Source organism: Carcharodon carcharias, chromosome 2 (assembly GCF_017639515.1).
Source record: "Carcharodon carcharias isolate sCarCar2 chromosome 2, sCarCar2.pri, whole genome shotgun sequence".
Taxonomy (NCBI): Eukaryota; Metazoa; Chordata; class Chondrichthyes; order Lamniformes; family Lamnidae; genus Carcharodon; species Carcharodon carcharias.
In genome coordinates, this window is record NC_054468.1 from 74,049,147 (window position 1) to 74,062,769 (window position 13,623).

Genomic DNA, 13,623 nt, shown 5'->3' on the forward strand with positions numbered 1-13,623 from the left:
AAGTGTTTCCATACTACCCAGTAAAATGTAATTCCTATATTTTAAATAAAAATCTATTAAGTGCTACAAAAGTATAAATATTACTCAACAGTTGGTGTAATATTCATTTTGAACTTGGTTAATGAGGTCTTTCTTTCACAATGACTCAAATAGATATAACATGAACATTTTGTAGCTTGGGGTTTTTTGAGTGGGTCACAGGCCTCTAGGGGTATTGTATCAGATTCCAAAAAAAATCCACTGTGCACAAAAAATTGGAAGCTTCAGAAGTATACAAAAGTGTTTTTTTATTTGTCGTGTAATTGAGGCCACTCAAGCAGCCAAGAATTTGATTCCCAATTCAATCCTCAAGGCTGCTTATCACTTTACAGTCACATATCTTGGTTGAATGAACCTCATCCTTTCATAGCAGGTAGAATGCTGTGTCATGGTAATAGGTTCCACTGGAAGGGAATGCAGATATTATTTAGTTTCTCCTATACCCCACTGAGAGCAGATATTTGAAGCAGCATAGGATTAAGAAAGGTACAAGGCGACTAAACGGATGTCATGTATGTTCATAAAAATGTACAGCTAAGTAGCTTATGCCTCTGAATTCAATTTTGTTTGACAGAATATCTTGAAAACAGCAGAAGAAGAGTCAAAGAGGGAAAGCACAGCTGTGAACGCACATAAAGAACTTGAAAAGGTACAAGAGCAACATTCCCTTTTTCCTTTTTTTATCCAGCCTCTTTGCTCACTCTTCACTAGTAATTTTGAGTTTGGACACTAATACAAACACCTGATGTTGGCTTGTGCCACCCATTATACAGTGCTCCTGATTTTCATTTCCATGGAAGTCAACCCTTCCCTTTTTAATCATTTTTCTTTTGCATGTTTGCTGTGCCTTCCATGCAAGCATTTATAATTCTTGACCTCTATATTAAGGTGTGCACACATGGTATTGTAATTCAGACACCATAAAACATAGTAAAAGACTGTGACAATATACATGGGTAGATTTTCAGTCAGCTCTCTACCTGTCCATTATTAGAACCCTGATCATTAATTTGTTGATCCTCTCTAATTTTGTGTAGTCAGCTTTAATTACAATGACTCCCTGCCCATTTTTGGGCTTGGGGTTGAGAGCTCTTTGGAGGGTGAGGAGCAGTGGTAGGTGGGAACAAAGGAGGAGGAGGGGGCACAAAATTGCATGCCAACAACCCTTTAAACGTAATCCATAAATTTAGAGAGAGACAAAGGGCGGAATTTTCCGAGCCGACTGGCGGCCAGCATGATAGGTGGCGTGCGCGTAAAATATAGCGCGATCTGCTTCACAACGGCATGAAGGCAGGTCGCAATCGTCCGCTCAGCCCACCAATGGTGGGCTGCGTTTCCCACCATTGGTCAGCGGGGAGCTAATTGTAATACAGCATTTAATTAAAAGGCCATCCCGCCAGGCTCTTGGAATCCCACCGTATCACCTGTCCACGTTGGCAGGAAAGCACGCTGACGTGTTTCACAACAGCACACAGGCGAAATGTACTTGGTGGCCTTCACTTTGGGGGAACTGAGGTGAGTGAGCAGCAGCGTTCACCACAGCTCACTTGTTGTTTACAGACCTCAGGGGTGCTGGGTGTTGGGGGGAGGGAGCGGGGGCAACTGATGCCTGGCCCCTCAGGCGACTGCTGAGGGAGCGGGGATGTCCGGGGGCAAGTGCTGGCCAGCCTTGGAGGCGACTGCTGAGGGGGAGAGGGTGTCTGGGGGGAAGTGCTGGCCAGCCTTGGCGGTGACCGATGTTGATGGGGGTGCAGGGTGGGGAGCAAGTGCTGCCCTGGCACTGCATCCCGCGTACAGGCAATCAAGGTTTGGGTCAGGGGAAGCGAGGGAAATGGCCACACATTAGGGACACCTGTATAAACTGACCATGCCTCTGCAACTGAGACAAATCAGGAGCAGCCACAGTGATTTGACTGGAGTCAGGCTCCTAGCCTGTCTGTCCATGCAAGCAACGCATGGCAACAAAGGGCCGCCAAGCACTCCATACCTTACCCCTGAATCCCCCTCGTCCCCACCCCCGGCACAGACTTTGAGTCCGCTACCACTTTATTGGACCATGGAGCAGTTGGACTGCATGTGTTGTACAATCTCCTCACCAACACTAGCCATGGAGCAGTACCTGCTGGAGGCACTCCACAGCCCCTTGCAATCTCAGCATCCTGGTTTGGACCAGTGCCCCCCATGTCAAAGGTTGATAGGGCAGCCATGCAGCACATTCATCTCTGGCCATCCGAGGGGTGACCAGCATTCTCCGGGAAGCATTCAGGGGCAGTCACAGAGGGCCAGGTAAGGTGCTAAGTACAGCCATGATAACCACAACTCTCTCTCTTTCAAGATGCAGGAGGACCATGTCATGATCATGGACCCTGGTGACCTAGCTGTAAGACTGATGGCCGACAGAGACCTTGGAAGACAGAGGAGAGAGCGACTGAGAGTCCTGGCTGCGCAAAGGCAGGGGCAGCAATCTCATGAAGAGGGGACAGCAAGGACTCCCACACACACTGCCCAGGAGTGACAGTGAGCCGTGACTGGTCAGTGCCTAGCGACACCCAGAGTCTATTGACGCCGCCTGTCATTCCTGCAGATGACTGAGAACCAGTATCGCCAACGACTGCGCAGGTCTAGGGACCTGGTGGCTCACATCTGTCACTTACTGCAGGACTTGGCGCCGCGGGGACATGGAGGGCATCCGCTACCAGTGGCTGTGAAAGTGACCGTGACTCTCAATTTCTATGCCAGTGGCTCCTTTCAGGGCTCCACAGGTGACCTCTGGGGGATTTCACAATCCACCACCCACAAATGCATCCATGAGGTCATGGATACCATCTTCTCCATGACACACAACTTTGTGCATTTCGCCTGGGACCAGCACAGTTAGGATGCAAAGGCCATTGGATGTGCCTAGATCTCGGGATTCCTACAGGTGCAGGGTGTGATTGACTGCACTCATGTTGCGCTCAGGTCTCCATTGCTACACTCAGTGGACTCCACCAACCACAAGGGCTTCCACTCACTGAAGGCACAGCTGGTGTGCGACCACCAGAAACGCATCCTGCAGGTGTGCGCATGGTTTCCAGGGACTGTGCACGACGCCTACATCCTGAGTTGCTCGCAGATCCCTGCAGTCTTCCAGGGTCCATAAGGACTGCAGGGATGGCTCCTTGGGGACAAGGGCTACCCGCAGAGGCTGTGACTGATGACACCTGTGCAGCGGCCTCAGACTGCAGTAGAGTGACGGTATAATGAGGCTCATGCAGCAGCAACTTGGTGGAGCAAACCATCGGGATGCTGAAAATGAGGTTCCGGTGCCTGCGCCGGTCTGGTGGAGCCCTGCAATACAGTCCACAGAGGATGTCATGCATCATCATTGTCTGCTGTACCCTTTACAACCTGGCACTTCAATGGGGGAGACGAGCTGGCTGAGGGGGAGATGGAGGGGCTGGTGGTCTTCGTGGATGAGGAGGATGCTGACATGGATGAGGGTGAGGATGTTCTCAGTGACAATGATGAGCATGAGGTTCCCGCGCTGGCCAGACGAGGCAGGCATCCTCGGGAGGCCCTCATAGCTGCCAGATTTGCGGAGGATGATGACGACATGCAGTGAGGCATCCCCATAGATCCTTACATCGCAGTTGTGAATGTTTGACTCCAGTCTGGCTTATGGCGGTGCCAATACCCTCTGTGAGAATACTCCTGTCATGGAGATGCAGTGAAGGCCCTAATAGTCACTTGATCATAGGAGGATGATGACAATGTGCAGTGAGGACACTCCATTGATCTTCACATAACCTCTGAGTATGTCTGACCCCTGTCTGGCTGAGGGCTGCTCGCTTTCGCTCCATGATCAGGGCCACCTCAGAGATGCAGCCATGAAACTTTAGACGCATCTGATGCTGTGTCCGTCTTCAGCACCTCAGCCCTTCAGGAGCTGGTGCACAGCATCACTGATCGCAGATGCTGGTGTGATGGGAGCCAGCCCCACCTTAATGGTGCTGAAAGCACACAGAGAGAATGAGAGAACTCTGTGGTCCCTGCCCACTACATTCTAGCAGCAATGACCAGCACCGGCGAGGTGCAGGCATCAGTAATGTTTCCAGGGAGTGTAAGTGCGGACCATCGCTTTGGTCTGAAGGCTGCACAGAGCACCAGGAAGAGGCCCTGGAGTAAGACACCTGCCTTTATCTTGTGCAGAAATGTTTCACATCTGAGTGACAAGAACACTGCTCATCAGAACTAGGAGCCATAGGCAGGGAGACATTCTTAGAGTTTATTGACAATAGTGAACAGTATTTATAAGTGATCAACACCCATGGCCAGGCTGTGCAACTACTTTTACCTAACTTTCCTAACCCTGCCTCTACATCTTGGTGCTCCCCGAACATCCACAGCGAGCTGGAGGCATCCTGCTGACTGCAACGCCCTGTCTGTGATGATTTTGGTGGGCGTCCTCTGGAGGGCCAAGGCTGGAGGGCCCTGGCCTGCTTTTGGGGTCCTGCTGTGTGGCAGTGGCACCCTCCACAGCCTGTGAAGCTGGAGCTGTGGAGGTCACAGGAAGAGGGGAGTCGGATGGGCCGGTCACTCCCAGAGTCACCTGAGTGGATGGCCCCAGAGTGTGCACCTGCTGATCCTCCTCCCTATGGGTGCCCGAGGGCCTCTGGCTGACTCCGTGAGGGGAAGGGGTAGCTGGAGTGAGATTAAGCTGCCCAGCATCCCTCTCACATACACACTGTTGCCAACTTTGGCATCAGCAATGGAGTTAAGCCTGTGCAGCAGTGCAGGAGTGGCATTCTGGAGCAAGGTCTCCATGGCAGCCGCCATCTTGCCAGTGTTGACCTCAGTGCGTTGCAATGCTGGTGCTTTCACCTGAGCCTGAAGTTGGACAGACTGCTCCACCATGCCTTGCAATCTGAGGAGTACAGTGGACATCCCTTCCTGTGGTTCCGGAGCTTGCCTTTTCAGCTCCAGCAACTGTGACATGACCGAGTCCAGAGGCTCATCATCTGACTCGGACTCAGCAATGTTCTGACTTCCAGGAGTCCTCCGAGTGCCGGGGACCTGGGAAGTCCCAGCCTCCACCTGCTGTGGATCAGACGGTGCGATGTGCTCACCAGGTTGTGATCCTGAGGCTACTCTGAAGCTAGGTCCCAGCGAGGTGTGTGAAGAGTGTGGGTGAGCGCTGTGATGGGACTTCAGGGAGGGTGCCTTCAGATTCCTCTTCAGAGGTTTCACTGGGGCTTGATTGGAGGCCCTGGGTCATGGACTCCGTCTGCTGCTTCCCAGATGCACCTGCAAAAGCAAGGGGAGATAATTGGTGCATGGCAGTGGTCTGTGAAAGAGGACGCATCACTCACAGCATGGTCGTCAGATGGATCTTCACTTGCTAGAGCGGCGCCAACTTCACCATCAGCACAGGACCGGTCCTGGTCATCACCATCCAGCTGGATGGCTCTGTTTTTGAATTCTGTCAGAGTTTTTATCTCTGGCATCCTTCCACCTGTCTGCGACCTCTCCCTTCTGTTGTGAGCCAGTTTGTCCTGCATGGATAGAGATGGGGAGAGTCTATCAGGACGCCTGCAGGGCCAGATGGTAAATATGCCTGGCCTGTGTGGGTGGTGAGTGGTCCCATGGATGGAATGAGGACAATGAAGGTGTGTGTGAGAGAGTGAATAGTGAAGACCTTTGCACTGGCAGTGAGTGAGGGCCCTGTGGATGTGGGTTGGGATTGTGAGTGTGTGAGTTGGGAGCGATGAGAAGCGTGACTTACCCTGGTGGAATGGAGGAGATCATTTATTCTTTTGCGGCACTGGATGGCTGTCCTCTTCTGCAGGGCTTTCGCACTGACCACCGCTGCCACCGCCTCCCAAGCCAGGTTGATGACTTTGCTGCCCATCCTGTGGCCAGAGTGGGGGCAGAATATTCCCGTGCGGGCCTCCACGGCATCCAGCAGTCGCTCAGGGGACCTGTCGTTGAACTGGGGTGCTGTAGTCTTTTTGCCTTTGCTGGCCATGTCTCCCAGGCAGCGGTGGTGAGCTGGTGGCGATGAGCGCTTTGCTGGCCACTGCCTTTTAAAGATGGCGGCTGGCATGGTGCAACAGTGAGGTGATGCCAAGCGGGCGAATGGAGCCAACCTGCCATGGAAACGGCGTGTTTCATGGGAGTGAATAAATAATGAGGTGGGCTCGGGACGTTACGGCATGAAAATCTGCCATTTTCATCGGTGGGTAGGACTCCATTTTACCGGCCCGCTAGCGCACTTAGTGCAATTCTGGGAAAATTCCGCCCATAGCCTTTGAATAAAAATGGCCACATAGGAAGATAAAAATGTTGCTAACGTCTAAATGGCTTATAATATCTTTAATGTGAGTTTTAACATGTGCAGAGGCTGTATAAGTGACAAAAATGCCTGGCAAAATCTAGTGGCTGCTACATGAAGTGTGCAGACAGTAAGTGTGCTAAGCCACAACACACCAATTCCAGCTTGTTTAATGGTTAGTAAAGTGTTGGTGCACAAGGAGATGGCACATAAATTACAACTAGATGGTAAATAGTAGGACAAAAGAATCATGTCTAAGTCCCTTTGTCTTAATTTTCTGATCTCCTGCACAAATGGTACAGATGAGCTTTACCCTCACAACATGCTGATGGGTTGTCTTATCAGATGCACTTACTCCACACAAATATGGGATTAAGCACACTTAAAGCGAAAACTGTTCTGTGCATTTTCATTCTACGTATAGTCTATGATGCAGTTACTGATTCATTTTAATTAGTTAGGAGGCTCAGTGCTTTCCTGGGCTCCAGGAAAATTCCATCTACAGAAACTAAGTTAGCAGCAACTACAAACTCAGGCATGTTGTTCCTGCTTGTGGCATCTGCCGAGTTAAAATTATCAATTTAACATTAATGTTTCCTCTATAAAGCAATCTTGCAGGAACATCTTTTTATGCACAGTTACGGATTAAGCCAATCTTGCAAGGAAATAGAACAAATGAAGAATTAAATGACATATGACATCAGGAGCTTGGCATTTTCTAAATGTAATCTTGTAAAGATGTATTGACTGTGATAATCTGTCTAGTAATTTCTTCTTGTTGAAGGTTATCAAAGAGTGTAGTGAACGTGTGAAAAAAATGGGTAGAACTGAGCAGCTGATCAACTTTGAGAAGAAACTGGAGTTTAAAGTCAAGGTATGAATAGAAAAATAGACCCCTGTCTATATAAGAGTACACATGACCTTTAGAGAACTCTTCAGAAAAAAAAGAGTGGATTGGAGGACCAAGGTAAAGAAAAATCAAATTATAAACAAAATAGAAGATAAAATCACTCTTTATGCTGTATAAAAGTCATATAAAATGTGTGTTACAATATGTATATTTTTAAAGGAATTCTCTAATTATAACAAGGTAGACTAGTGAAGAACAATAGCTTCCACTTAAACAATATCATTAAGCATTTCTGACCAGTAACCATAGACAGATCAATAGACCATCTTTATTTTATTATTACTAAACATTCCATCTAACCAACACTGTACTTTCCCCAGGCTGTGCCAATCATCTCCCAATCTCGGTGGCTGCTGAAAGAAGGTGAACTGGAACAAATGTCAGGACAGAAAGCAACACGAACCTTTAGGAAGAAGAAACTGTTCAAGCCAGTGTACCTGATTCTGTTCAATGATCTTTTCCTAATAACCAAGAAACATTCCTAGTGAGTCATCACAAAAGCATCAGAGCTATGGTCAATGTGAACAAAACTAAATTCAAGTATTGTATGGTTTCATGTAATATAGCTTTAAGGCTTGTCCATGCCATATGAGATTTATTCCTTTAAGAATTGCAGCTTTGTAATTTTGAAATCTGATTTTCTGGCTGCTGCATTATCAAGAATTTCTAGTTTCCGAAAGAAGAGGTATGGAAAGGTAAAGACACAAATGTATATGTGAGTGTATAATGATTTGTTTACAAGGTTTTTTGGATAGTTTCAGAGGTGGAACCTGGATAGAAAAGCTTTCATCAGGGTGCTGGATGTCCAGTGGATTTGACACTGGTCATTCACCCTTGGGACATGGGTTAAATTCAAGCCTAGATTGATGGGATGAATGTCTCTTCTGTCTTTTGGCTGTAACAGTCTTATGTGAAATGAGTTTTTGATAGTCTCAATCTAGCTCCTAGTAGACTAAACAGTCATAAATTCATTACTATCTAGCAATCTCACTCAGAGAGATCACAGGATGGCTGGTGTGGGAAATAAACAATATAATGTTGGTCAGTCGAGGATATTCTTCTGATGCACTTTTTTGAGACACATTAGAGGCACTTCACTCCACGTCTGGCTGTTTGATATTTGACCTGTGAGTGGTTGCCATTGTCTCTGGTTGCCTGCAAAAGGAAAACTCTCTATTGTCCAATGCTACATCTTGATGAGCACTTACATTCAAGAATATCCCTTTAAAATATTACCCTCATAATAACTGCAGTTTACACACTTGATTGCCATCATCCAATGAAGTTTTTTTATAGCTCAGGCATAATATCAGGGCAAAAACAGAATTAAAAAGGTAAATTTTCCATATCTGTGCGCGGAGAAGTGGAAAATTCACCCTGAAGTACTTCCAGTAGTCCTAAAGGAAGTTTATTCACGTTAACGGTGAAATATCTTATGATAAAACGTTATTCAGGCCTCCCAATCTCATTATTAAGGGACAGAAAGAGAATTGTCTCGTGCTAATAATTCTAGAACTGTCTCTTAAATAAGAGGCGATTTTCTGGACAGACCTTGCAGAAATTCTTCCCCAGACTATTCAGTATGGTTCTTAACTATGATGTTTTTTATTTCTAGTGGTGACAGGTATGAAGTGTTTGACTATGCACTTCGAGGCCTCCTTCGGGTACAAGAGCTAGAGGACCAGGGTCAGGCACTTGCAAATATATTCCTGCTAAGACTCTTGGAGAACAACAATGACCGAGAGGTGCAATATATGCTGAAAGCAAAGTCACTGTAAGTATCTCAACAGAGCTGTGCAAGAAATAAAAATTGAAATTTTCTGGAAATGTGCATCAAAGTTGATGAATTTCTAGGAATACTTCCAATCTTTCCCAACAACCTAGGCAGAAGATTGCTTCCATCAACTCCCCCACCTGAGAAATACAATAACAGTTTCAGGTGCAGATCTGTTAGCATCAGAGAGAGTTGGCAAGCTAATATTTTGGATAGGAACCTTTGTCCAAAATGTCCTGACACAGAATCTCCCATCTGTATTTCCAACATTTTTTATCTTATTTCAAGTTGTTAGCATATGTATTATTTTCTTGTTTTAAATCTCTACCAAGAGGTACTCCAATTATTAGCCAACTAGTGGGGCCTATAAAGCAGTGTATTAATGGTGCTGCGCTATGGATCATGCTTCCTATGAGCCTGATCATTGCCTCACCATATCAGAATGTACATCTGTGATTCTTTAACACTTCAGTCTGTGGGATGTGACATCCATCTGGCAAAATGAACCTCTTCATATAATTTTTCCTCCCTAGTTACTTATTTGTGAAAGTGATAAATATCTCTTCAGAACAGCAGGGCTGGCTTTCATCTCACTTGATCTTGAAAGGAATGATGGCAAAAATAAATCAGCTGACAGTTATTAAGTAAAAGGTTATGCAAATGACATTCTAATAATATACAAGATGGAAGATTTTTAAAAGGTTTTGCTGTTAAAACCCTTCTCAAATCTGTTTGATTTGAAATCCCAGTGGACACAACGTTTCAACTATTGGAATCAAAGGCCCTGGGTGGAATTTTACGGCCCCTCCTGCTGGTGAGGTTATCCAGTACCGCCAAAGTGAATGGACTTTTGAATGGCTTGCAGCATTTTACGCCCTTGCCCCCGCTGCGACGGGGGGGGGCCATAAAATCCCACCCACCATGTTGAGCAGTGCAATAGTGAATGTACCACAACTCACCTGATAATTTTTTAACTGTAAGATCTGTGTCACTAACCCTGTGCTTTACTGTGGATGGGAATATACATGCATCTCTTGTAACTATAACAGTTAAATGAACTGCTGTCTGTAGTTAAGTCCAAGAACGTATTATTCAGAATTGCAGCCAATTATCTTAAAAAGTTACATTGTTAGTTACATTGCACTATTGAAGATCCTCCTATAACAGCTAACATCTTATATTCTTAATGCTCAAATTACCTTGACTACAATTTACCAAGGAGCAAGTGGATATAATTATGATTGAACAGTATTGCTTCTTCTTCCCTTTTTCCAACACTTTTTAGAAATGGCAGGGATGCGGTTCAAATAATAAAATTTACTGTGTCATTATGCCTACTATTTACCAATTTGGTTATCGGCTGAAATTTTATCATTAGTGAGTGCCACTTTGTAATAAAATGATGTTGACAATGGAATGTCTCTTGGAAATATAATGGACTAAACAAACCTAATGCTTCTCAGCTCATTACTGAAGGGGTTTTGTGGATAAAATTGCAAAGCTTCTCTACTGTTCTGAGGTATATAGAAAAGCACAATAACTTATGTTCCCTTTGGGGTCTCCGCTATGTCTTCCTGTTTCTTTTCATGATTTATTTTACTGATTTTAATTGTCCACAAATCTACGTTGCAGGAGTGATAAGAAACGGTGGGTCCATGCACTTGCTCCAAACCGTAGAACAAAGTATGTTTCTCCCAGCTCACTGCATTGGGGTAAGACTTTATGTTGCCACTTATTCCTACCCACGTATCTAACCAACCTTAGATACTGTGATCAGAAATGAACTTTTCTCTCATTTCTTATACTAACATTCAATGAGCAGGCAACGAGTGGCATCCTGCTTCTGAGATCCATCTGGAACCAACCAAAAGTAGGAGGAGCTTTACTTTGCGCTGAAATTGCACTATATCTTACCCAGGACTGGGTGCCCGAAATGGAAGCTGCTAATTTCTGTTAACGCATAAGCACAAAGGTCAAAAGAAACAACTGTTAGATTAATCATCATTGTTCAGTGTAACTGTTTAATTTTTGACTCCATCCTTTGCCTGCAGGTAAAGATAGTAAAATTAGGTAACACTAAAAACAGGTGTGGGGTCACGGTGCAATGGTTAAACCACACCCGTTGATTCCACTGTGGGCAGCATGCAGTTTGCTTAGTTAAATTATTGTGGCATGCAACCAGCATTCAGTGTGCCTGAGAGCCTGCATGCCTGATCAGAGGAAGCAAAATTGTGGAGATCAGTATGAGTTTAACCAGCTAGCCTTTATTACTTAAACTCAGCCTGTACCTCTTAAAGGGAAGGTGCATTTTGGCTGCAGCAGGTTCTGGATTTCAATGTAAAAGTGAGTTTGACCAGGAAAAGACACAAGAATGGCACAATATGACAAACAGCAGATTCCAAGAGTTTTCAACATGAAGTGGAGGCCTTGAGCAAGAGAGGGAAAGCAGGAGAGATACAATCTATCCACAGGAGATCTGCAGACAAACTATGTAAAGGCAGTGGTGGTCAATGCCAAGAGTCTAGCCCCCAGGAACTGGATGCAGTGCCGCAAGAATTTCAATGACCTCACATGAGTGGGGTCAGTGAATGTATCTTCAAATACTGTATCCCAAAAACTGCATCACTAGCTTCACACACTGCTTCCCACACATTGCACCCCACCCATCATTCATTGATCAACAACCTCGATCAATCATGACTCATAGCTTATATTCTGAGCTTCAATTCACCCTCACATGCATAGCACTGCTGCAAACATCACACTAGCATCTCACAGCTTGCATACATGGTAGTCACATTATCCAAACACATTGACACTCGCTAACTCACTTCCCTCTTTGTTGCAGGAGAAGGTAGCACACGACTATGTCCTGACCTATATGGAGGAGATGCTGCTGGCCATTATTGGGATGGGCATTACTGAGGCTGTGACTAGTGGTGGGACTGAAATCATCAAAGGTGACTGTATCCTCATACCTAAATCTCCTTCTCACATCCCACTTCCCCCTCATCCCACAATGTCTTCTGATTTACAAGCTGAAATGGTATAAACATGCACCTCTTACTTCCCCTACACAGCGTTACACACTGATTGACAATCTGCCTACTCTGCTTAATTCCGTTGGATTCTCCCTCCACATGCACTGAAGAAGAGACACAATCGCACTTGCAGTACCACCTCAGAATACTGACACTGTGTCTACCTCAGAGGGTAACTTAGAGTGGGATTTGCACATGATGAGACACTGGGTTCAGGTGGACTGTAGCCTGGGTAAGGTGCAATGGTAGGGCAGTTAATTTGTCATTGGATGAGGACATATATGAATTCTGTTGCAGAGGACTCAGATAAGGACTTCAATGGGAAAATCCACCGAAGAAGACTGATCGGTATGTACACCGACATGAGAAGTAAGGAGAAATCCCACACCAACCTGACAAAGGGCTTTCTGCAAAGTTTGAAGCCCATCCTTTCAAGCATGGAGGTGGCGCATGAGAGCACTTGTGCACTCATCCAGGATGTAGCATCTGATGTTGCAAGTTCCATTGCAGCACAAGCAGAAGTTGCCCAGTGTTTGGCTGCTGTAATGAAAGCTCAAACAGAAGGCACGCCAGCTGAGCTTGTTGCCTTGCAGGCTCAGACGGCTGCCATTATAGCTATGGATATCTGTTTTTGAAAGGGCCTCCGGGATTTCACAGCAGCCCAGCAATTCATCCTCCAACACACTGCTGGAATTGCAGAGGTGCTCTCCTTGGGGAGCGGCAATAGTATGGTGTAACGTACCTAGGTGCCCTCTTTCAGGGTCACAGCATTCATCCTTACATCACTGGCACTATGCCAGTGCCCTTGCTGTTGTCTGTCAGCCAGCCAAGACTGCTGCTGCCCATGCCAAGGTGATACAGTCTGAAGCCAGGCCTTCTTGGCCCAGAGCTGCTTGGGGTTATCCTGCAAGACTGCCTGAGGTTTCAACCTCTGAAAATCAGCTACCTTCCACCAGGCATGCTGCAGTCACTGAGATACAGCTGCACAGGGGCACTAGAACAGACAAAGGCTCAAGGAAGACATGCACCGAGGGAATGCACAAGGGTGATTAGTTGACTTTAGGCGTAAGTTTGTTTTATAAATTTGGCTTGGAATGTGTGTTTTGTTGTGGCTTTTATGTCACCATTGTGGCCAAGACAACACTGTGATGGTCAGTAACAGAGGGAAGGTAAGGGCAACTTGGCATAGGGGAAGTAAGGTTGTTGGAATTGCAGTCAGATGAGCCAATCATGGCTAACCTAACCAGAATGGGTTTGCTAGTTGCTTCCTCTTCTTCCTCCTCCATTTCCTACTCTCAGCTGCTCACCATGTAGCTGATGACAAGGACTGTGCCCTCATGATGGCCAAGTTGTGCAACAGTGGATGGTGAACTGTGACCTGTTGCTAATATCACGTGTTCTAGCTTGGAAGGAGCCTATGCAAAAAAAGTTCAAGGTCACGGTCACCTTCACAGCCATTAGCAATGCTGCCCTTGCTCTGTTCTGAGAGTGCAGCTGTTAGATTTCCTAATTACTTGCTGTACCTGCACACTGGCCTTTTGTGATT

At 46.1% G+C, this 13,623-nt stretch overlaps 1 protein-coding gene across 1 annotated transcript in view; it reads left to right on the plus strand.

Moving 5' to 3' along the window:
• Positions 1-13,623, plus strand: part of ngef (neuronal guanine nucleotide exchange factor) — a gene marked incomplete at its 5' end in the record, with an annotated part of 65,423 nt that overhangs the window by 34,942 nt on the left and 16,858 nt on the right. The window contains 5 exons of the mRNA XM_041205561.1: positions 614-688; positions 7,137-7,226; positions 7,583-7,746; positions 8,878-9,036; positions 10,669-10,748. Coding sequence (XP_041061495.1) covers positions 614-688; positions 7,137-7,226; positions 7,583-7,746; positions 8,878-9,036; positions 10,669-10,748 — 568 coding nt within the window. The remainder of the gene's footprint in view (positions 1-613; positions 689-7,136; positions 7,227-7,582; positions 7,747-8,877; positions 9,037-10,668; positions 10,749-13,623) is intronic.